The following is a 23375-nucleotide window of genomic DNA, read 5'->3' as shown; positions in this document are numbered from 1 at the left end:
CCTAGCAGTAGAACAGTTATAGGTTTTTTCTTTCACAAGAAACTTTACCATTGATTATTCTCTCGATACTGATCAGATTATGCGTCAGAATTATTACTAGACCTTGGACTATAGCACGATCCCGGAGACATACACCGAGTTGCATTATGTTTAGCGTTCAGATTAGGTTCTTATTTAATTTCTTTCTCGCTCGTCGCATGCCCTAAGTACCGTGTACCGCAGTGCTATCTTGCTTTAGTCAAGGAACTTCATACTAAATATCTGGCTGAAACCGGATCGTACATTCCACTACCCACAGCGGCAGCGGATAACAATCAGGTCTCAACACGCTTTTGCTTTTAGTAACACAGACTTCAGTAACGTGTCAAGTAAAGGGGATAGTATTATTGATTTATTGTTATAAGTGAGGTGCAGGTGGTGTTTTTATGTTTGTTTAAATCTTTTCTCTGCACAAAAAAGCTCGATATTTGGGCACCTCACGAGCTCACTGAAAGTAACCTAAGGAACCGTGTACTCATTTGTGATTCTTGAAGGCAAAGAGATTTTTTTACAAGTTCATACATACTATAATGCGAAAAGACTTTTTCCCCGACCTAATATAAACTTCGATCTAATCTAAGTACTTACATAAGAATAAAACGCAATAATTTCCATGGAAGTATGTCTTCCGTCGAAATGAACGTTTCTCGGAACATTTCTCCCCAAGAAATGTTATTTGCTGTATGTCATTTGATATTTCAACAATTATTGTCTTCACTCTTTGATACACATGTAGGTACTAAATGTCGAGATTTTTCTTAGAAAATGAATAACAAAACGATATTGTTCCGTAAACGGTACACGAAGCAAACATTATGAAAACATTTTTAAGATTTTATTTTCGTATTCTATGTTCGATGTTCATTGAACTGGATAAAAAAACGTGATGTCTTATGAATATCAAATTCAAGAATTGTTAGCAAAATGATGAATTGAATTACAGAACATTATGAGCGAAAGTAGTGACAGGATTTACCTCCTACGCTAGAAGTCGAAAGATCAAACATGAGGTATCATGTTGGTGGTAAAATTCTGTTCAGACACACATATGAATAAAAATATGAAACGGCATTGATTATGAGTGAGTTATTCAGAGCTATAACAGACCAATCGCACTGTTGATCAAAAATATTTAAAGAAAAAACCTCGGTTAAAATTACAAAACTGAAAGTTATTTTAATCGTTGATAGATTGAAGAGTCAATAACCTACTTAGCCAGCGTGGCAAACTTAGCGCAAGGTGATGACCCTGTCTTCAATCCTTCTTGTCTACCAGTGACACAGTAATGGTTAAGGATGCCACGCTGCTACCATTGCGCAAATAATTGTTTCGGGTCTGGTTGTACTTCGTGTCCGTTGTTTGTAAAAGTCCCCGCGACACAAGAGCAATTCTTAGTGCGGGAGTTGTCGTTTTTAATAATAAAAAAAAGTCTCTTATACGCATTGCCACATGTTAAAAACAGATCGACAGCAAGAAGCCATAACTAAAATCAATAGCAGTAGTTGTTCTGCTAACGTTTAGGAAACAACCGACCGCAAGCCGCAAGATAGTTACGCACTGAACTTCAACATCACAGAGTCAGACATTGTTAAATAGCAAGTAAGCTAGTGAACTGATGGAATAATTTATTGTTTGATAACTAAGCGAATATTTTATACTTTGATCGATTCAAAACCATTTTACCGATAACTGTTACACGTGTATTCTCGAAGGGATAAAAATATTAATATTTTTGACATCCCAGTTATACAAAAATTATTTTAATGTAATAACAATAATGTAACTTGGCTAGCCTGGTCGACAAGTGCCTTAAGCCTCCCTCAAATCAGGAAAATATCCTTAACTAGAAGATGCGGGGCAGTAATGGGTCAAAAAAAGTAGCTTACTCACTTTAGTAGCTAAATGTAAAGATTTAACGAGTAAGAAATGGTCATTAAATTACTAATAAGTACATTAGGCATTATTTTACTATAGCATTTACCTGCTTTTTGTACCAATGTACAAAAAGCAGGCCGAATTTGCAAACTGCTAGTTATCTACAAAATATACCACGTAGATACATTTTAACACTATAATCACGACTCAAATCTTGAACCATCAGACACACACTTTAAGCCGCAGACGGGCTTATGCATCGAGCTCTCCTCTTAAGTACGTCGCAGCTTACTGAACTGAAAACTAGTGAACACTTCTAGGAAAAATGCAAATGCGTGTACAGTTGAACCAACCGCTTCGTGTGTCACTTAGGAAATCACCAAGAAAAAAATTCAATATTTTTTAATATTCCATTGTTTTATCAATTTGTTCTACTTGAGACATTCTTTAAATGAATCCCTAAAAATATGCGTGTGTCAACAACTGTAGTGTGATTCGTTACATTCAATACTACAGGTAGCGACAGCTTGTCATTTAAAATTACTTGAAATTAATAGTTCTTTTGAGCACCGTTCAGTTTGTCATATAAAAATCTTGATAGCTACTCACATGCTGGTAGAAGAGTGTGTCAGGAAATCGCTTGATATAGTAATTATGTATTGGTTTGATGATTCAAAGTATATGGACTATCCTTAATAACATAGCGATGCGATAGATTTATAGTGTGTCACAAATCAATTTGGTCGAGTGTACCTTTAGTTCAAAATGTTTGTTTCGAAACCTAGAATTTAAAACCCTGGGTTTTTCCGTGTACGCTGCAGGTGTACTTTTAATACATATTTTCGACAAGGTTTTTCGTATAGCAGGATTTTATTTGATGGCACAAAACAATTTTGTAGATTTTTAGAATATGACTAAGCTTTTAGGCCCTTGGCTGAAAGCTTGTTTGAAAATATCAGCAAACCGTTGGTGAATTATATTCTAGTGAAACTAAATAAAAGTATATTAATATGTTTTAGAAAATTACACGATTTGAACTTATAAGTGAGAATAGGAAGAAATTTTACACGTATATTCAGATGTTCTTTTGTGGTGAAGAGATTATCCGACATTTATGTTGTTTCGTGCTGCAGTATTATAATCTATTTCCACACAAGCCCCGTAACGAATAATACACATTCGCTTAAATTTTTAGATGTTTCCCCGCTGGTTGCACATAAATATTGAATTACTTTAGTAAAAGTAAGGAAAAGTCTGTGTTGCTTGTTTCACTATCAATGTTGCCATAATACCGGAACATATTCTCCCACAATATATCACTTACAATAACTTACGTTGCATCGTAATATTTCATAGCGGTTTGTTTTCAAACAAAATGTCTTCGCTTTAATAAAACTTCACTGTGTTTTTGTTTCATCATAGCTTGAGACGTGCATGCACAAACATTTAAGGGAGAGGGCTCACTAACGAGAAATTTACTAGCTAAGACAGACAGAGAGAAAATGTTGTTACAGGAATAAGATAAGAAATTTAGCCCGATTCTGACCAGTCGGAACCATCGAGTCCCGAGAGTTTGACATCTAAATTTACTTCAAAATTGTGTAACAACAATTTCCATAGTATATAAAAATAATTGTTCTATTGTTGGTCAAAAGCTAATTTGGAGCGACTTAAAATTATTTAACAAGAATTTTATGGTAATTCAACGACAGAAAAGATAATCTATAGAGACTCTATGAGACATTGTATTAAGCAACGGCTTATAAATAAATAACCAAGGACTTTAAAATATACGTAAGTCAAAAGTACTAAATATTTCTTATTAACCTGTGAGCAAAAATTAAACAAAAAAAAACACTCCCTGTAAAATAGCTGCATGCAGACAGTTTTTAAGTTTACGTCAGTATATAAGGGTCTTAATAACGTAGCGATGGAACAACACAGTATAGTGTAATGATAATACGTATTTTGTGCTTTTACAAAACAGATTTTTATATTATATCATTTCTATGCAAATCTAAACAACATCCGAGAACAAGAATATAGTTGCATATTACTTTTTAGCTGCATCTGGTGAAGTAACATAGTTGGAAGAAAGACTAGGCTGATTATATTGTAGAATCAGACAAAAGTTTTCAATTTTTCCAAATTTATTTAAATAAAAACAAATTTAACCCATTGATGTCTGCTGGGGAAGGGTCTCCTCCCGTAATGAGGGAGGGGTTAGGCCTTGAGTCCACCACGTTGGCCAAGTGCGGGTTTTATTATTTACAAAATATATTTATTTACTACTAACTATATTCTTATTCTACCAAACAATCAAACGATACAGAAAGGTCAATGACCCTATTGAAATACATGGATTTATTTATCGTATTTCTATGTTAACACGGTTTCTTTATTCCAAACAATAAAGCAAACACATTTTTTTGTGTCGTAAAGTGATTCTTAGAATCCTGGATCCGGTGAGTTTCAAAATTTATACCAACTAGGTCAGAGATAGGCAGAATTCATTCACATTTTTCTGAAATTCTTTACGATATTATTTTGAATTAAGAAAATACCTCAAGGATTTATTTTTGTTAAAAGTACAGGAAGCAACCTGGAGTTTGGTATTGTGCTCGTATATAGCAATAGGCTCGCTCTCTATCACACGGGACTAAAATAGTTAAAGGCGAAACGCGATTGCATTTAATACTCATCTGCCTATATAACAGTCGTAATGTTATGTACTGCATGCATAAAGCTACCCTGTTACTAAAAAAATCTACATAAAAGACCCCATCCAGAATCTTCCATAATATCCCTGTTTATAAAATTTAATCATATTATAACATAACAGCAAGGCCTTAATAAGCCAACATTCGACCCACATTTTGACTGCAACTGACCGACATTGTGTCGGCCTAATATATCACAACCGCTGGATAAGCCCATGGGCGGCTTATTAAATGATTATGACCGTAACCATGGCAAAAAATATTATTTTTTGGAAGAAAACAGTGTACTTACCTATTATTATAACGTTGATGAAGAGCTTTTTGTGTTGAATTAGAGCAGCGCGATTCTCTACAGCCGTTAAGTGTCGAGTATCAAAGTTTGACATTTAAGATGTATTGCCAAAATAGTTCTCACGGAGCCCGCGAGAGTCGCTATGATTTCGCGACAGCTAGCCGGTAGTAGTAGTCGATAGCTGTAGAAAATCAAGCTACTGATTCAAATAAATATAAATTAACTATTTTCCCATTTTCCAATCAAAACACGGAAATAACAAGCAAATTAACGAAACGCTAATATTGCAATCACATACGAGATTACATTTCACATAATTTAAATATATCAGCTTTATTATATTTGTATTGACTATCGATAATTCGACACTAATATAACCACAATTTGTGAATTTAAATTGGATTATAAAATATTGTAAATTTTATTATGTACTGTTTGTTACATATCTGCATGCAGCTTCATTCAATCCTGCTGATAAAAACAAATTTAGAGTTAAATAAATAAACTTTTTTTAACCAATATCAACAAAGTAAAAGGTTATCAGTCTAAATCTTTCCCGAATAAAATATAGCCTTCTTATATATCCCAAAATTCTATAAATTCTACAATCTCCTATCTTTCTACTCAAAGCGTATTCTGGCTAATCTGACAAACAAATTTTCTGATGAGAAAAAATATTTTGTTTTTTAGTTTTTACGGCTATTGCCTACCTATAATGTTAAATAAATAAATAAATAATAAATAAATATAGTGGGACAATTCACACACGGTCATTTGATTCCAAACTAAGCAGAGCTTGTACTATGGTAACCAAATAACTGATAAACATACTTATATACTTCTAAATACATACTTATATAGATAAATTCACAACCAGGCTCAGAACATATACTCGTGCTCATCACACAGAGATATGTCCCGGGTGGGATTCGAACCCACCACACGCGGCGCTACGGTTGTCGCGGCGAGGTGACCGCTTAAACCACTGCGCCAAACGTGCAGTTATAATTAATGTAAATCATTACACTTAATTCAAAGATACTTACAATTTTATTATGTGTATGTATAAGTATTATTTAACCGTATATTGCAATTACTAAAACATATATTTTATTTAAATACAGATATTTATTTTACAGTCATAGGTGTTCTATTTACTCGTGGATTGACATAATGCGATACATTTTGTATTATTTGGCTTCAGCTACGTTCGCTAATGTCAATAATTTATTGTAAATTAATTATTTTGTGTCTATGTTATTGCAAATAATAATAAATTAAAACGATATTTCATGACTCATTGTAGTACTGATTTAGTTTATACGGTGTGTCAAAATAATTATGCAGAACAAATGATTAATTTGATTCCACTGTTAACTTTTCATTTGACCAATAAAAAATAAGTAATAAATAAGTCACTTTAAAAAGGTCATCTAACAACTGTGTGACGGGCGAATCGGGACAATCAAATTAGCTATTTATTCCAAAAACTACCAGACAATCTAAATCTAATATTTAAATGGTCTGGCGCTTTCCACCTTAACTAAGAATATTCTTGTCATTTGGAAAAGAGATCATTATTTTTTATCAACAAACGTACAAATAGTGTAACCCGTTAACACCTCAATAATTTCAATACAAATGAATAAAATAAGATTTAATAGTGACCGACAATACGGAATGGATCCCGACACGAGAATTTAATCAAAGCAGACAAATATTGGTAGTACGTGCATCGGGCCGAGTTAGTGGGACCGATGTCCGATGTATAGTGTAATCCTGTTAAACTTATTGGTGTTTCTACTGCGATGAATTTCTTGAGGGGATCAGCAAGAATGATTTGTTCTTCGAGAAGAATAATACAAAAACACATAGTTATTGACCATTTTATTATTATTTATTAATTATTAAAAAAAAGTCACTGGTAAATAAGTTGCACTCTCGGTAATCGATCAATGGGTGAAGCAAACTTGGCGCGGGCATTCCATAAATGGGTGGCCGCATAGTGGCAATGAATTGAGCGTCTTCGTCCTTTGGAGGGCACGTAAAAAGTCGGTCCCGGCTGTTGTCAATAAGTTATATCATTAAGCCATGTCAAAGGCCCTGGGGGCGGCTTGAAGAACTTTGACATAAGGTTGGCCATTACCCATACGAAGAATGAATAAAGTATTTCTTTCTTTTGTTGCAGTTTGGAACCTGATGAAGAAAACGCATCAGCTCATGGTGTCTTCAAAGAGGCATACGACCATGGTAGATTGTACCCTAAACAATGTAGAAAAAAGTACCCCATGTGTGTCTTTAACGAAAAACTTCTATTCGATTTGATTTATTACTTGTTACGTCACCCACAAATGTAGTCATTTATAGTCATTATTTTTAAAATATACAGGTTGAGAAATAATGAGCCATGGAATGAAATTATTTTAAATATTGGAGATATTTTATTTACTAAGGGGAAACATGCTTTTCATTCTATAAATAAATATGACTGTAGCCTGCCTTACTTATGTTATTATCGAATAACGAGAAATAAACATTATTTAAAAAGGTACTCTAAAAATAGTTACCCCCGGCGCCCGCTAGAATCCCTGATCGTTTTCATACTACATGTCTTGATAGCTAGCCGGTTGTCGACAGTTTATACTAGTAGAGAATCGCGCTACTGGATTCAAATATTCTTACCGGGACCATGGATTTTCAATATTTACAATAGTTAACCTTCATGGTTCATATTTATGTCCTATCCTGCAAAATGCTTATTGAGTTTTATAAATAAGCCCAAGTGTTCCCGAAAAATCGAGGTACTAAATTACTGGGGTATAAAGAATTTTCTCTTTTTTCGTAGTCGGTTAAAAAAAAAGAAAATGAAAGATATTATTTTGGTACTACAGGCCCCCTTAATATCGTTAAAGTCAGTGTTAAATAGTTACCTAGTGTGTTAAGTTTTTAGTTTATATTTGTTTGTGTACATAATAAAATGTAAGTTTATTTTATACAAACCTTTAGTTTTAATTGCAACTTTCTAATATTTTTCCTTAATATGTTATCAAAGATAAGCGCCAAAAACACTGTTGTCGTCAATTTTTGAGGATGTTTGAACATTACACGACAGTTTCAGCGGTGTAGTGTATGGCTTACTGCTGGACAAGGGTCTTCTCCCGAAATGAGGGTGGGACTAGGTCTTGAGTCCACCACGCTTGCCAAGTATGGGATATAAAAAGAAAAGCCCTTGTAAATAAATAACATATATTAAATTGAAATCTATAAAAATCCATTAGTTAACTTAAACGAATATTCAAGATGAATGCATTGTCCGTACACGAACAAAGGCCATAGATTAAACTCTACAATGCACTAGCTTTTTAACAATGAGCTTTAAAGCATTTTGTCTATGGTCTCTTTGCTTTTTCAATTATGGTAAGGAATCTTAAAGTGGACTTATTGACAATGGAGTTCGACCTTAATTTATCTGTAAACTGAAATACAATGAGACTTAATTTTTTTTTAAATTATAATATTTGAATAAAGTTTTGTATGCATTCTTCGAAAAGTATAATTGCTATAAACTGCTCTGTGCAACTGCAAGTAGGTATGATGCCAAAAAGTGATGCAGGCAGGTGACGGCAGCAGAACAGACAACATCTTTCGATAAAAAGACAGGTCAAGTAAGTAAATTTAAAATCTAAAAAGAACTAAGTATATAAAATCACGCCATGCGTCCATGAGGGAAGACACCGACCAAAACAGCTACAACCACAGCGATAAAAATAGCAACTCATATACTAAAGTTTCTACAACCTTCTTTTGACTGATTCACATTCACATAAAAATAGCAGCCGTTTTTATTTTTAGAAAGTAATTTTAGACATGTGTTAAAGTGTCACAAGTCCTCTATTCATCTTCTAATGGAGTCTTTTGTATGTCGCACACAGACACACACAGTTTTGTTTCAAAGCTACACTCTCACAGTATTCATTTCGTATAACTTCCTGGAATTGTATAAAACGGGCGTTTTGCTGCCTACGAGACCAATCTTCGAATTGCAGTTGGAAACCAATAACACTACAAGCTAGATTCTAATCCAATTGAAATGAAAATAACTGTTCCAATCCCACAAGATACGCAAACAAACGAATGACTAATTAATTCCTTCAGAATTAGTTAAGTTTGTTTTTATAATATTAGTTAATAAGAATGGCTGCCTCTGTGGCGCTCTCCTCAGTTTACGGGTTCGAATCCCGTAAGGGAGTAGAGAGTCTGCCTATGTACTGTGCACACACTTGGACACTAAGCGAAGTCTAGCGTTTTTGGCCGGTTTCAATGAAATTGGCTGCCGTGGCCGGATGCCGGCCATGACCACATTATCAGTATGTATATGAAAATACTGTTCCAAAGTAGAATAGCCTGAAAACTTAGAAAATATGGATAGTTGAAAACTTCAACAAACTTGAAGGAGTGAAGTTTTTCTTAAGCGTTTCTTAAACGATTTTCAGTTTGTTTGCTAAGACGTTAAACGGCTAATTAGAACCAGTTGAAAACCTTTACGTTTCATCTTTGAAATTTCACGTCAGAATTCTCTTTGAAAGTGAAAAATTATTTTTAGTTTTATACTGTGAAAACTTAGTGAAGGCCTTGGAATGAAAGTTTTAGCACGAATATAATTGAGATTTTGATGTGCGTCACAACAAAAAAGCCAAGCAAAAAGGCCATTACCCTCAGCTTAAGTCTTCGGGCACTAATGTCGTAAATGCTGAATTGTACCTATACCTCCGCCGACGGCGAACCTTGCATACAAGATTCTCTTTAAAAATTTTGAACTATAGGTAATAATGTTGCTAAACTTACTCGTGTGGTATTTTTACTATAAAGGTAGGTACTACTAGGTACAAGATTGTAAAAGTATTCTTTACCTATCATCTTAACATGTTTTATCTATTTGATTTAGTTCTGACTGTGTCCGTCTGTCTATCGTCCGATATAATTTTATGTTAAAGACATTTCTAAACACGACTCGGGCTTAACCGTGAACTACTTTTTTGGTTTCAAATCGGTTTACTTAGACACGAACAGAGCTTGCTAGTTAAATTTAAAAACAACATCTTTTTAGTGGATTAAAACTGAATCTCTTGCCAATTAATGATTGCAAAACTCGACTTCAAAATAATAGCAAAAACAAACAAAATTAGGTCAGATGTTGTTTGGAAAAGAGTTAAACAAGTTATTATTGCCCCAAATTCAGATAGAACAAGCAAAATTTCTGCAGTAAGCAGTTCTATGATTATTATACGAATGTTTGTTTGAGTGTTCGTTACTCTTTCATGCAATACCTACTGAACGGCTTCTGTACCTCGATTTTCTACCACTATCGACTACCGACAACCGGCTAGCTATCGACATTTGACATTTAGAATGTACTGCCAAAATGTTTCCTACGACATCCGTCAGAGGCGCTGATCAGATTTTCATACAAAATTTCTCGATGACAGTTCGGTTGTCGGTAGTTGATAGTAGTAGAGAATTGAGGCACTGTACCTCAATTCTGTACATTCGATACTAACGTCACGCTATCGAATACCATACATTGCTATCGAGCTACTCGTTAGGAAACCGGCAGCAATCCGGCAGAGAATCGCGACCTATCGAGTATCGAAAACTTGACATTTAAAGTGAGAAAAAGTTTCGTTCTGAAAATTAGTTCTTTAAATAAAATTTTATTGGTAATAATTGTGTATAAACTAATTTTAAATATATTATATAGTGGATAAAAAATAATCATGAAAGGTATTATTCTCATAAATAATAATTATAGTCTACTTTAAACGGTATTAGTAAAAATAAATCAATACATAAAAATATCATAATTAATGTTGTTCAACGAAACATTATCAAAACAAAAAAAGAATCAGCGTCTTTTTTTTTCTACGTTGAAGCAGGCAAAGGAGACAATACCTTTTCAGCCTCGTTGGCCTCGTCTATCTAATATAGAATATTTAAATAATTTATTAAAATTAAAAATGGAAGGAATATTTTATTTCGAAATTCGAATTTCGAATTGCCCCTACGTGCGCTCCAGCAAAAAAAAAAATATTTTATTTTAATGTTTGGTGGAAAATGGCGCCATTGAAGAACATAGTTGTTGCAAAAATCCGCTAGGGGCGCTGATCAATTTTTCATACAAAATTTATCGATAGCGAGTCGATAGTCGATACTCGATAGTTGTACAGAATCGCGGTACTGATGACAGTTTGCAGGTGACAATTTCTCTTAAATACAGACCCATTATTAATAATACTTACATAAATGATTACTATGAATGCGAAATATTTTTTTATAAAATTAATGGTTATAATCACACAAGTCAGACGCATTTAAGACTGTATTATCTTTGAATTCCTAAATCTTTAAAATATTTCTGTCTGGTCCCCTTTGAACCGATTTCGAAGATTCAAAATCTAACATAGCTTCTTATTTAAATTAACTCTCATCATATTTGTTATATTATACCAAAATTACAAGTAAAACCGCGTATTTTTGCTAGTCGTAAACAAAAAGAGTTCCGGACCATCATTAGCCTCCGTTGTTCAGTTTTATTTCGGAACAACTATCGGCTGGTGGGTTTTCATCGTTAAAATTCTGACGAGCCTTTGTTCGGGGAGGATAAGTAAAACTGTTTCAGCTTTCTACGATGTTATTTTGTACGTACAGAAGGTATTTTTAGCATGCAAAAAAGTTTAGTACTTGTAAGAGCATGTAAACGCCTAGAAATCAAAAAAATGTTCTTGCGTCTTCTATTAATACATTCTTTGAATAAGTGTATGCAATAAACTCATTTTTTAATGTTTTTGGAAATGTGTAAGTGCGAAGAGAGAGTCCAATTAACATTATGTAACGTTAGTTCTAACACAACAACAACAGACCTAACCTCTCCCTCATTACGGGAGGAGACTCTTGCCCAGCAGTGGGACATTAATGGGTAAAATATATTTATTTATGTAACGTTAGTTCACGCGTTTGTAATGGCCCAAGAATAGCAAACATTAAAAGATCATACTAACTCAACAACTACTAACAAACTAATACTTTAGTGTTCGTTTGTTGGTTTTTGTATGATGCTAAAAATATTTGGCAGCTGGATAGATTTTATCTTTAGGCATTTAAAGTGAAATGCGTATTTGCGTTAATACCTGTACCCTAATATATACTTAATGTAGAACAACTCAAAGGAACTCGAAGTATCGTTTCTGTCTCAGCCTTAAAATTTCAACAGAACATCCAACTTAGCCCGCCAAAATTATTTTATAAACACTTTGTTTGAGTAAATCTTGTATCAAAATTACAAATTAGGGTTTATCAAGATTGAAGTCGCTTTTATGTATGTTTTACAACTTTAGCCTTTATTCTTAACTTAGAGGGAAGTATTTTGTGCCTTGTTTGAGTTTTGTGGGCACGTTTTTATTTGACACTTGATGAAAACGCTTGAATACGTTGAATATTGGTAGGGATGCTTTTGGCTCTAATGCATGTTGTTTAATAACATGCTCGAAATTGTTACATTATGTTACGATCATTGTTAATCGCTAAGAATTATAAAATGCGATAACAAAAGTTATTTCTAGGGATTGCAAGTATTATTTGTTTTGAGATTTTTTTTTACAAAAAGGGTATACTTTACACATGATATATTATTTATGACAGATTTTTTTACTTCGTTTTTAGTCACCAAAATGGACTTTTAGTATTCAAATTATGATTTGTGAGTGTTAATTAAAAATAACGAACAAAAAAAACAAGATAAACGTCTAGTTTTGACTTCACATACAAAATTTTGATACATACTATATATTACATCAAATCCCTAATACCACAATACCAAACAATGTCTTTCAAACTCCCTAACAATTTTTACCCATGTCAATATAAACTAATCCTCCTATTGGCTTATTTGTTTCCCAAACTAATCCATACTCCCACGTTAGGTAAGGTACTGTTACCGTACAAGATCAACAGAGTCAATGACTTTTTGAATACCGTACTTGTATCTTGCTTGTTTAACCTCGGTTTAAAGTTAGTTGCTTGTGGAAATCGATAGATAAGGACTATAGTTCAATGTTACTTGTGGTATTCTATGTGCTGTTTATATAAATATCTATTGTTTAAAATATCTGGATGCTCAAAAGATATGTTATACGAACAAAATATGTTGCCTTTATTAGTTGTCCTTTTATTAGTTTTTTCAGTCCCTTTGTTCCTGTGCGTTGTCCCTGAGACATATTGTCAGAAAAAAATAATATAATTACGAAATGTTATTTCAAATTTTGAAATTATCTCATAATCATTGGGTTTAATGTGGATCTAAAATACAAAACATAATTTTCGTAAATTACAAAAGTGAGACGTACAAAAGATTGAATTTTTTTTCAACATCACTTGGTTAAGACGAATATCCGTTGCTTGGGCAACAGAGGATTTAAAAAAAAAATAACATAAAAGATACTCAAAAACCCTTATTCGGTAGTCAAGTAAAAAATATATTCCCATACTCCTAAAACCAGGAACGACAGCTCCCACCAAAAAAACACCCAACGAAAATATATCTACTTGTCCCCACATATCAGTCCCATAACTAACGTATTTTTAGTAAAAGGTCTTGCATATTTCTCTCAGTCCTATACACTTAACGCGGTCATATATATCGGTTACTGTAGTTTATAGACACCCAAGTTCCACGGGACTCGAGCCCATAACTTTGTTGTAATGCTACAAATAAGATGGGTATGCAAATCGGGTTTAAGGAGACGTTTTTTTAGCGACATGTATTAAAGGGACTGTTAGGATCTACTGTTAATATAAAACGTGTTTTATAAATATATTTTTTTGTGTTTTTGGTATGTACCGGTTTAACGCTTTTGCGTACATTTTAAAAGTAATTTAATCCTTTAGACACCTATTTCGATGAGTGGCAGGAAATATCTAATAATAGAGACCAGTGGAGTACTTTGGGAGAGACCTTTGCCCGACAATGCACGGTGGTCTCGCCCATAGGTCATAAATGTGAAAAGTCAGTTGCCTAGTCACCACTATTTATGTGCACGTCATCATACACCGATAAACAAACAATCAAAAACTATAAACAGACCGACTATTTTACTTAATTATCATTACTTTGTGAACTTCCGAAGTGAGCGCATCATTAACGCAACTCACAACCCTTATCAGTGACTCACGCGCACGTGTTTGTGTAATTGTGATTTATCGGAATTGTTTTGTTGTTGAGTGGTGTTTGTGCTATGGATATCCAAGAACAAGGTATGTTTTTATTATTTTAATCTATTTTTTACCTGTATTTTCTTATTATGTGTTTATTTTTAAATGCTACGCCACACAAGATTTTAGAGAAAAATTTACACTAGAGTAGAATTCATGTAGACTTTTAGTATATTTCGATATATTTCGAAAGATTGAGACTCACTTTAAAATAATTATCGAAATAGTTAATTTGAAAATATTTAGCTTTTATTTGCACAAATTTGCATCTCTCCGTACTACACCGCTTCTACGACTTTGCAGGCCCGCTCGTAGCCTCTCGTAGCACGATCTACGAAACATAAATCAATACTATTTTCTTTTTTTTCAGGTTCTTTGATTAAATGTACCTTTTCGAGGTTGCATTTATTTGAAGTTTGGTCATCTGTTAGTGGAAAAGTGGACTAAAATGTAAACACGTAATAGAAACAATACTACCTCCACTGTTGGATAAAGAAAATATTGACATTAAGTGTTTACAACAAAAGATATCAAACATATGTAGAAGTTTTGATATAAATTGGATAAATGTGCATAGAAGTAAATTAAAATAGGAAATTGTTTGTACAGAACCAATTCAGACTTAGATTAGGTTTAATAGTAGACAAACCGCGAAGTAGCGGAAGCGGGACATCGAACGATGGAAATACTGCTAGAAAGTTCTTTAATCACTCTGCAATCTCAGTTGAAATAACAGGTGGAAATAAATATTTAATTGATCGTTGCTCTATAATTTTGCATGCTATGTCATCAAGATTTCATATTAATTCAGAAAAATTTTGTGAATATACTTTGGAAACCGCGTGACTTCTAGTTCAAGAATATCCATGGTACAATCTCCCAGCTTCCGTCCACAAAGTCCATATTCATGGTGGTGAAGTTGCACAGTATTGTCTAATATATATTGGGGAAAAAAAATTATATGGCCTTTAGACGAGATCATACTCGAAAATGTCAAGAAAACTTACAAATACCGACTTATTAAATAGACTTTTACTTAGTTCAGATCCATTTATTACTGGTCTTCGGAAACTTCCCCGTAAGAAAATGGGCATTATGTTAAAGCAGGTTATAGATTTATTAAATATAAGTTTACTTTTGTTATAGTAAGTTGTTTTTTGTTATTATGGTGGTAAATATATTCATATATTGTGATTATGATTTTTATTTCAAATAAGGCTCATATATAGATACATATAATATGTATATATTTATGTATGTATAAAATCTCCACTATATAGTAGAGATTTTATTCAATTATTATTATATACACTTACATTATAACCCCATACTGAAAAGCTATGATTTTTTAGTCACAAGCATTTCTAACCAGGGAACATTTGATTTAAAATATTATTTTATTAATTTATTTCTGTTACAACTTTTATCGAATTGTTTTTTATAATAATTATGTGTAACTATATAGACTTTAAATCCATTTTTAATGGAAATAAACCTTAATTTAAGAAGTTACGGATTTATGACCGCCTTTGTTCAGCGGGGCGACCACCGTGCAATGGGACGGAACAGCTTAGCTTCTTCCTATCGTATGGTTGGTGGTCAACCTAGTGTCAAAGTTGTTCAAGTCACCCGAAGGCCTTTGACGTGGCTTAACGACTGTTACCTTAATTGACAACTAACGGGACCGACTTTTTACGTGCCCTCAAAAGCACGAAGACGCCCAGTTCGAATTCCGCTAGGCGATGACCTATCTATGGGACGACCGCGCCAAGGTTTGCTTAAGCCATGGATCGTTTGTACATGTACTATAATATAAATACCGCTTTAGATTGTAACAAAGGGTAAAATGAAAAAAACTTTAATTAGTTACTACTCTCTTAACAATATAATACACAAAAACTAAATTCATCTGCCACATGACAAAGGCAAAGAAACAAAAACTGTGCCACTAAACCCAAAATATATGTCGCAATGTGTTACATGATAAATCCAGAGTTTATTTACCGTAACTAAGACTGCACAGATCCTCGGACATGATATAAAGCCTTCCTAGTGTACAGATCTCACGGAATAGAAATGTATGTTGTTGCGGACACTACATACTAGTTGTAAAGCCATGTCTATACTAGTGCGTTTTCGTCATCTTGCATATTCTTTTGACGCATGCCTTTAAAATGATAGCATATGCAAGTTAGAGTTGTCGCTGCTGCACTTTTGACCTAAACTTCGCCGAAATAGATAAATTGTGTTTATTAAAAAAATAAAGATAAACTAACAATCCATATTGTAAGATATATTACGTCGCAAAGAAAAATACCAATTATATTAAAGTACGATAGTAAAATGCCGTTTATTAGCTGTAACTAAGACTGCACAGATCCTCGGACATGATATAAAGCCTTCCTAGTGTACAGATCTCACGGAATAGAAATGTATGTTGTTGCGGACACTACATACTAGAATAAAGGCGTGTCTATACACGTGCGCTTTGGTAATCTTGCATATTCTTTTGACGCATGCCTTTAAAATGATAGTATATGCAAGTTAGAGTTGTCGCTGCTGCACTTTTGACCTAAACTTCGCCGAAATAGATAAATCGTGTTTATTAAAAAATACAGATGAACTAACAATCCATATTGTAAGATATATTACGTCGCAAAGAAAAATACAAATATTAAAGTACAATAGTAAAATGCAGTTTATTAGCTGTAACTAAGACTGCACAGATCCTCGGACATGATATAAAGCCTTCCTAGTGTACAGATCTCACGGAATAGAAATGTATGTTGTTGCGGACACTACATTCTGGTATAAAGGCATGTCTATACGAGTGCGCTCGCATATTTTGCCATCATGCATGCACATAAACTGACCTTTGTTATCTTTCGTATGTGAAAATTTCTATAGGTAAGTAAATATAATGCATTGTTTATTTTGCAATTTACACATTTGTTTGATAAATTTTGATTGATGGTCAAATATTTGTGTTTTTTTTAGTAATCTGGACATGGTGCGGGGTTTGTGTAAATTGTCAAAAACTAATTTTACTGAAACCACTGCATTTACCACACATTTACCATTTGTTGATGTAATAAATTAGAAAAAAAAAAGTTTATTATATTGTTACAAAATAAGAATACTTAAAAATGCCGTAAAGACTATAAGAAATGAGTTTTATGACGACAACTTCCGCGCTAAGATTTGTGTTGTGCGGGGACTTTTACAAAAAACGGACACAAAGTACAACCAGACCCGAAACAATTACTTGTGGATCGCACAAATAATGCATCCGTTTGGGAATCGAACCCACGACCTCCCGACGCAATGGCAGCGGCGTGGCGTGGCGACCTAAATCACTGCACCACAGAGGCAGTATTTGTGTAAGTGATTGAAAATTTTGAGAAAATCAAAGATGCTTTAATCAAAATCGTACAAGTGTAGATCTACCCTGAGATAAATAAATGTTGATCTCCGATCGTAGGTGTATGTTAGTACAGTCTTGTGGTATATTTGAGTATATTGAATATACAAACTATTATGAATGTGGTCGATATCAAAGTTAATGACCTTTGCCGCGGTTTCCAATAATAACATAATCAATTAACGATTAATTTAGTGGGTACTTCATCAGTCTGGTTGAAAATGTTAGACAATAATTTTGATTTATGAAGTGGGCAAATTGATTTTATTTTATTCGTTTTAGGGGCCGATGCCTTTCAAAGGGGCCAAGAACCTTTTTTTATAAACTTGAAATTCTATATACGTATTTTTAGCTTCATGAAACAAGTAAATAATAATACGGTCTTGTATCATCAATGTAAACAATTATAGAAGACCGTAGATTAAAAATTTTATAATAGCTAATTTTAATCTGAAGCAAATTAAAATGGTGTTTTGGTTTGTGTACATATTTTTTACTGTTGCTTACACAAAGAAAAGATTTGAGATAACATAAAATAAAAAAAAATGCAAAAGAATCAGGAATCTCCTAGATTTTAACGTCGGTTAAATATAATTATTCTTTTCACTTTTAACTATTTTAAATAAGAAGCATAGTTTATCATATGGCAAGTTACAGTTAGTATGTTAAAGTTGAGTGGTATGATGTATGAATGCGCCCGAGAGAGTAGAGTCATTCGTCATGTAAATTGTCGTGCTAACATCTACTTGTACTATATTGTACTGAATATTTGTTTGTAGAGAAACAAATTGAAAGCTAAACAAATGTTGAGATCAATTATGTTTTGTACATTTTAATTGTTATACACGAAGATATTGGACATAATATGTATGTGAAATAATTATGATATTTTTTAGTATGATTTTTCACGTTAGGACTTACTAGTAGTTGTCAGCTACTGTGTGATAATGAGCTTTGAAAATTAAGATTAGAAACCTGAATTTTCTAGTAAAACTAATAAATCAAATGATTAGCAACTTTATCTGATAGTAGGTACAGAAGTGATCCAGGATTACCACAATAAATCTTATGAAAAAGAAACACAAATTTCATAAAATATCTTAAATTAAATCGTACCTAAACGACGTAAAGCATAACTATTTGGTTATGTTCAACAGTAATATATGCAAAAATAAGCGCGATAAAATAACTGTTCTTGTCTGCAATAAACGCACACAGAATTTCCATTAATTTAAATGTATTTTGCCAATATTGTGTATGACTACTTTCAACGATTTCAATCTGACTTTCTAAAGGGAATTTTCTAGCAAAAAACCAATACATGTTTACCCAACCTGTTGATCTAGGACCTCAAAGGGAGACATGTTTGCGCCGAAATTCTGTGACCCGATTATTTTTTATTAAGAATTTCTTTGGTTAAAGTTCAAATACAATCTATTTTGGACACTTTTAAATGAATAGATTGGAATGTATTTTGGTAACACCTCGAATTTCTTGTCCCATCAAAACTCGTGGGTTTTCAATATTAGGCATTTAAAGCATACTATTTTACATATTTTGGTCGATTGTTACAACATTAGCGCGTTTCTTACCGTTACCACTATCGACTATCGACTATCGACAACCGGCAAGCTATCAAGAAATTTTGTATAAAAAACTGCTCAACGTATGAACTATTTAGATCTTGCATAACCTTGTAGAGATAAGACAGAATACCATAATTCCTGTTAAAGTGCCTATTCATAATATTTATTATTAGTAACGATTTACTACTGATAGTGAAGAACACGCGTGGGTCTTTTATTTACCAGTGAGTAGGTACACAATAACGAAAATACAAAAAAAAACTTAACAGCTCTATTATTTCATACAAAAACAACTTTTTACTAGCAAAACTGTTTCTTTACTCATAACAAACTAACACCTACATTTGAGCTTGTAGTTAGACATTGTATTTAATATATTTATGTACCACCCACTCTAAATATGTTATAGTTATTATAAGTGTAGTCTTTTTCTTATTCCATGTACTGATCTTAAGGACGTTAAACGACTTAATTTTTGTGGAAGGCTCACTTAAGGTACCGACATAACTTGTGAAGACTTAATTTAACGTGCTTTACAAAAACAATTGAAAACCTATAATAATAACTAAATGAAGACCAAAGTGTTGTTTCATTAAATCATATCGAAAGAATATTGGCGGTGGCTTGAATCACCAAGTTGAAATTATCTGCATGTGGACCCTTAATAAAGCTAGAAAGTTTTTTAAGTCCCTTATCTAACCACCAGATTATAGGATACTTTTAGTAAACTCTCTGGAAGTTCTTCTATTTCCCCATTAAAATCGGACATCAATATGGCGAAATACACTTAATTTGAGTCTAACATTTTAAAGTGAAATCCAATTTGAAAATTTGTCTTTCATTTTGAATTTACCATTTAGATACCTACTTATATACTACTACTATATACTTCAGTAAAAAAAATATCGCGACGAGTTGAGAACCTCCTCCTTTTTTTGAAGTCGGATAAAAAAACAGAGAGTAGATTATTAATGATCCGTCGCGATGACGTCGTAAGCCTCACATTACGTATCCTGTAACATGCAGAAGACATGACGTGACAATTGGTGGCCGAGGCTTAAGCCGCTAAGCCTCTCGAGGGTATAAATGATGAGTTCCATACGTTTGTACTGCGTACATATTTTTATGTCCTGATGAAAAACATTATATGCTACAAAACATTGTTTCGATTGTTCATACTACTTTTTTTTTGTATTGGTTATAATATTCTAAATTCAAAATATATTACGCGCAAAGTATCTTCTATTGTATAAAATATTTAGGGCTTTAAAAATGTTAATTAATCATAATTTTTGAAGCCTTATTGAAAGTAAGTAACTGAAAAATTGGGATAATTGCGACTCTTTTATGTTACAATTCATTTAATCAATTATATTTTTTGATTTTTAATGTAAAGTTGAATAATTATATTAATTTTATAAGTTGTATAACATGCATATCAGATATGATTGTATCTAACAATCAAAACGTTTTGTTACAAAAGTGGTACAAAGAAAAATGTATGTAAGAATCGTAGGCCGTACTTGCTACGTGCTCCCTTGAGACTAAATCCGTGATTTTATATATGCATGTGATTCAAAACAGTGTCACGAAAGTAATCGCTCAACTACTTCTTTATTTATTCCCGTGCAAATCACAAGCGATAGTTGTTCCATAACTTTTTGGTACTTGCCCGCGGCGTATGTTGCTATGAAAGTTTTTTTCAATCAATCCAGACGACCCACTTTATATTCCGATGGTTATTGAGTGTGGTGAACTTTTCCGGTGTTCAGGATCGAGCCCGGAGATAGGTGGTGTAGTAACTTTGCCTTTGAAATCTTTACTGGACTTTTTATGTTAGTAAATACTTATGATACGGCACACGCCGAAAAGCCCTTTTCAGTGGCTTGCGTAACTTTTTATTGACGTACTTACCTTCATGGATCGTGTTAAAATTTACGAAGCCCGAATTGTAACATTCTATAAAGCAGCTAAATTTAGCCGCGGAGAATACAGCTCATATAAAGGTTATTTGCAATAAATTGTATTAATCTATACTTATAATAAATCTGTAGAGAGGTCAATTCTGTACATTGAATATATTTAAAAAAAAAAACAATGGGGGATGTTTAGTAACGGATACTGATACCGAATCTGCAATTTATAATTTTCTTTTCTGTCTGTCTGTCTGTCTGTCTGTCTGTCTGTCTGTCCTCCGTCTGTATGTGTCGCTATCACGTAAAAATTACCGGATAGAATGCACTGAAATTTGGTATATGCGTAGAATAAGTAGTGGAGCAACTTTTAGGATACTTTTAATCGCATAAAATTTCTTAGATTTTTAGAAAATTTAAAAAAATACGTAGAAATCGTTTGAACCTGCGTTTTCTCTAAAGAGACCATAGATGGCGTTGCAATCTACTTTACAACATTCGCATATATAGTTAACGCGGTGCCGGCCGTATCGATACCTGTTGTTCGCGCCAACCAATAGATGGCGTTATAGTCCGCAACACAACATGTTTTTCCTAATTAATTTATTTTGATTCCTTTATTGTAAAAAAAATACCTTTGAAACAGGTTATACATTTATAAGATTTTCAAACATAAATGTTGTATGATATATTACACAAAAATGTTGGTTTACGTGGTTCCGGTGCGGTCGGGATATCCTAGATGGCAAATCGAGTAATTTCGTTTGTTGTCGTTGTTCGCCGCAACTAACAGATTGCGTTGTAGTTCGTAACACGTCACATAACGTCCCTTTCGTAAATAACCATTAGATGACAAAAGAGTTGTTAGCATTTTTATGTGTAGGTGTGTAGGTAGTGCTTCGCAATTCGCGTGCTCAAACGAACAAGCAACAGTACGAAATTCACGCGAGCGGAGCCGCACGGGTCAGCTAGTCATAAATATGCAGAAAGGTGAGTTTATTTCTCGGTTTATTTTTGCAGGTAAAATGATTTTGTTGGTGATTTACTTTGAGTTCAAATCACGTTGGGGTTTTATAGAATTGATTTTTTGTAACAGCATTATGTAACAAAACATATTACGAAAACTTCGATTGTTTAATAGAAAATACGTTTTCTTCTGACACAATTATTATTATTATCAAGAATGGAACGATTATGTAGGACTAAGTGAGGGAATACCTACGCTTGGGCTTATAACCTTAACTGAGCCTTACGATGAACTCGTAAACATGTTCGTCGAGGGTTTAAAAAGCTTTTTCAATTTTAAAATTATTATAAAATATTCTCTTGAATTTGTAAAGATCTTATTATCGCGGCTTTCTATCTTTTACAGGCATTTTTATTTGGCAAAAAAATAATGTAAACGTTCTATATTTTGAACGAATAATAATGAGGTAACCCCAGTTCCAAAATGCATATAAATATTATTGATTACGTAAGATTTGATATAAATAATTTCTTTAGTCCAACAACCTAATAGAGATTCTAGGCATGCACAAGTTATCTAGATTATAATGAATTATTCTATGTAACAAAATGAAGAAATTGTATCAAACTGGCTATCTACTAAGTTGTCGGACTGAATAATTTTTTTTTTTTTTTTGTACATATAAACATTACAATATTGTTTATTTTAAGTAAACTCGCCAAACTTTTACGTTTGATGGCGAGAAGCGCACTTTTACAAAAATAATAACGTAACAATAATAAACTATATACAGAAAACAATATCACATCCATCAATACTATTAAAATTATACATAGTTGTTATTATAACTAAATCTGTTTTTGCTTATAATTTTATTTACTGATATAGATTATTTATTTATTTATTTTCTTCAGACTTAAACAAAAATATATTTTTTAATTTTGTTTTAAGTGAGTTTTTACTTATTTTACTTTGTTCTCTTAACAAATCTATTTTATTAAACACATTAGGCACCAAGTACTTAGATGTTCTCTTACCATAACAATTTCTTATCTCTGGTTGGACCAATTTGTTCTCTCTTACCCTACGAGTATTATATTTATTTTTTACATTTATTTTATACATATCATTGTAGTAATATTCTATACCTATCAAGTATTCTACTTTCTTATCAATTGGCATAATTTTACAAATAGGAAATAATTTATCATAATCTCTATTGCACTTATTCTTTATGTTTTTACTAACTAGGAATTTAATCAGTCTTATTTGCAAGTCTTTAATGTCCTTTAAATATG

The 23375-nt window shown here is 32.9% G+C and overlaps 1 protein-coding gene across 3 annotated transcripts in view; it reads left to right on the top strand.

Annotated features, from left to right (window-relative positions):
- Positions 1-7925, top strand: part of LOC142975453 (uncharacterized) — a 33332-nt gene extending 25407 nt beyond the window's left edge. For all 3 annotated transcript variants that reach the window (XM_076118296.1, XM_076118295.1, XM_076118297.1), the window contains one exon: positions 7115-7925. In XM_076118296.1, coding sequence (XP_075974411.1) covers positions 7115-7283 — 169 coding nt within the window. In that variant the 3' untranslated portion in view covers positions 7284-7925. The remainder of the gene's footprint in view (positions 1-7114) is intronic.
- The last annotated feature ends 15450 nt before the right edge of the window (positions 7926-23375 follow it).

The sequence above is a fragment of the Anticarsia gemmatalis genome, chromosome 9, assembly GCF_050436995.1.
Source record: "Anticarsia gemmatalis isolate Benzon Research Colony breed Stoneville strain chromosome 9, ilAntGemm2 primary, whole genome shotgun sequence".
NCBI lineage: Eukaryota > Metazoa > Arthropoda > Insecta > Lepidoptera > Erebidae > Anticarsia > Anticarsia gemmatalis.
Note: the sequence above shows the minus strand (reverse complement) of the source record. Positions and strands in the feature narration are given on the sequence as shown.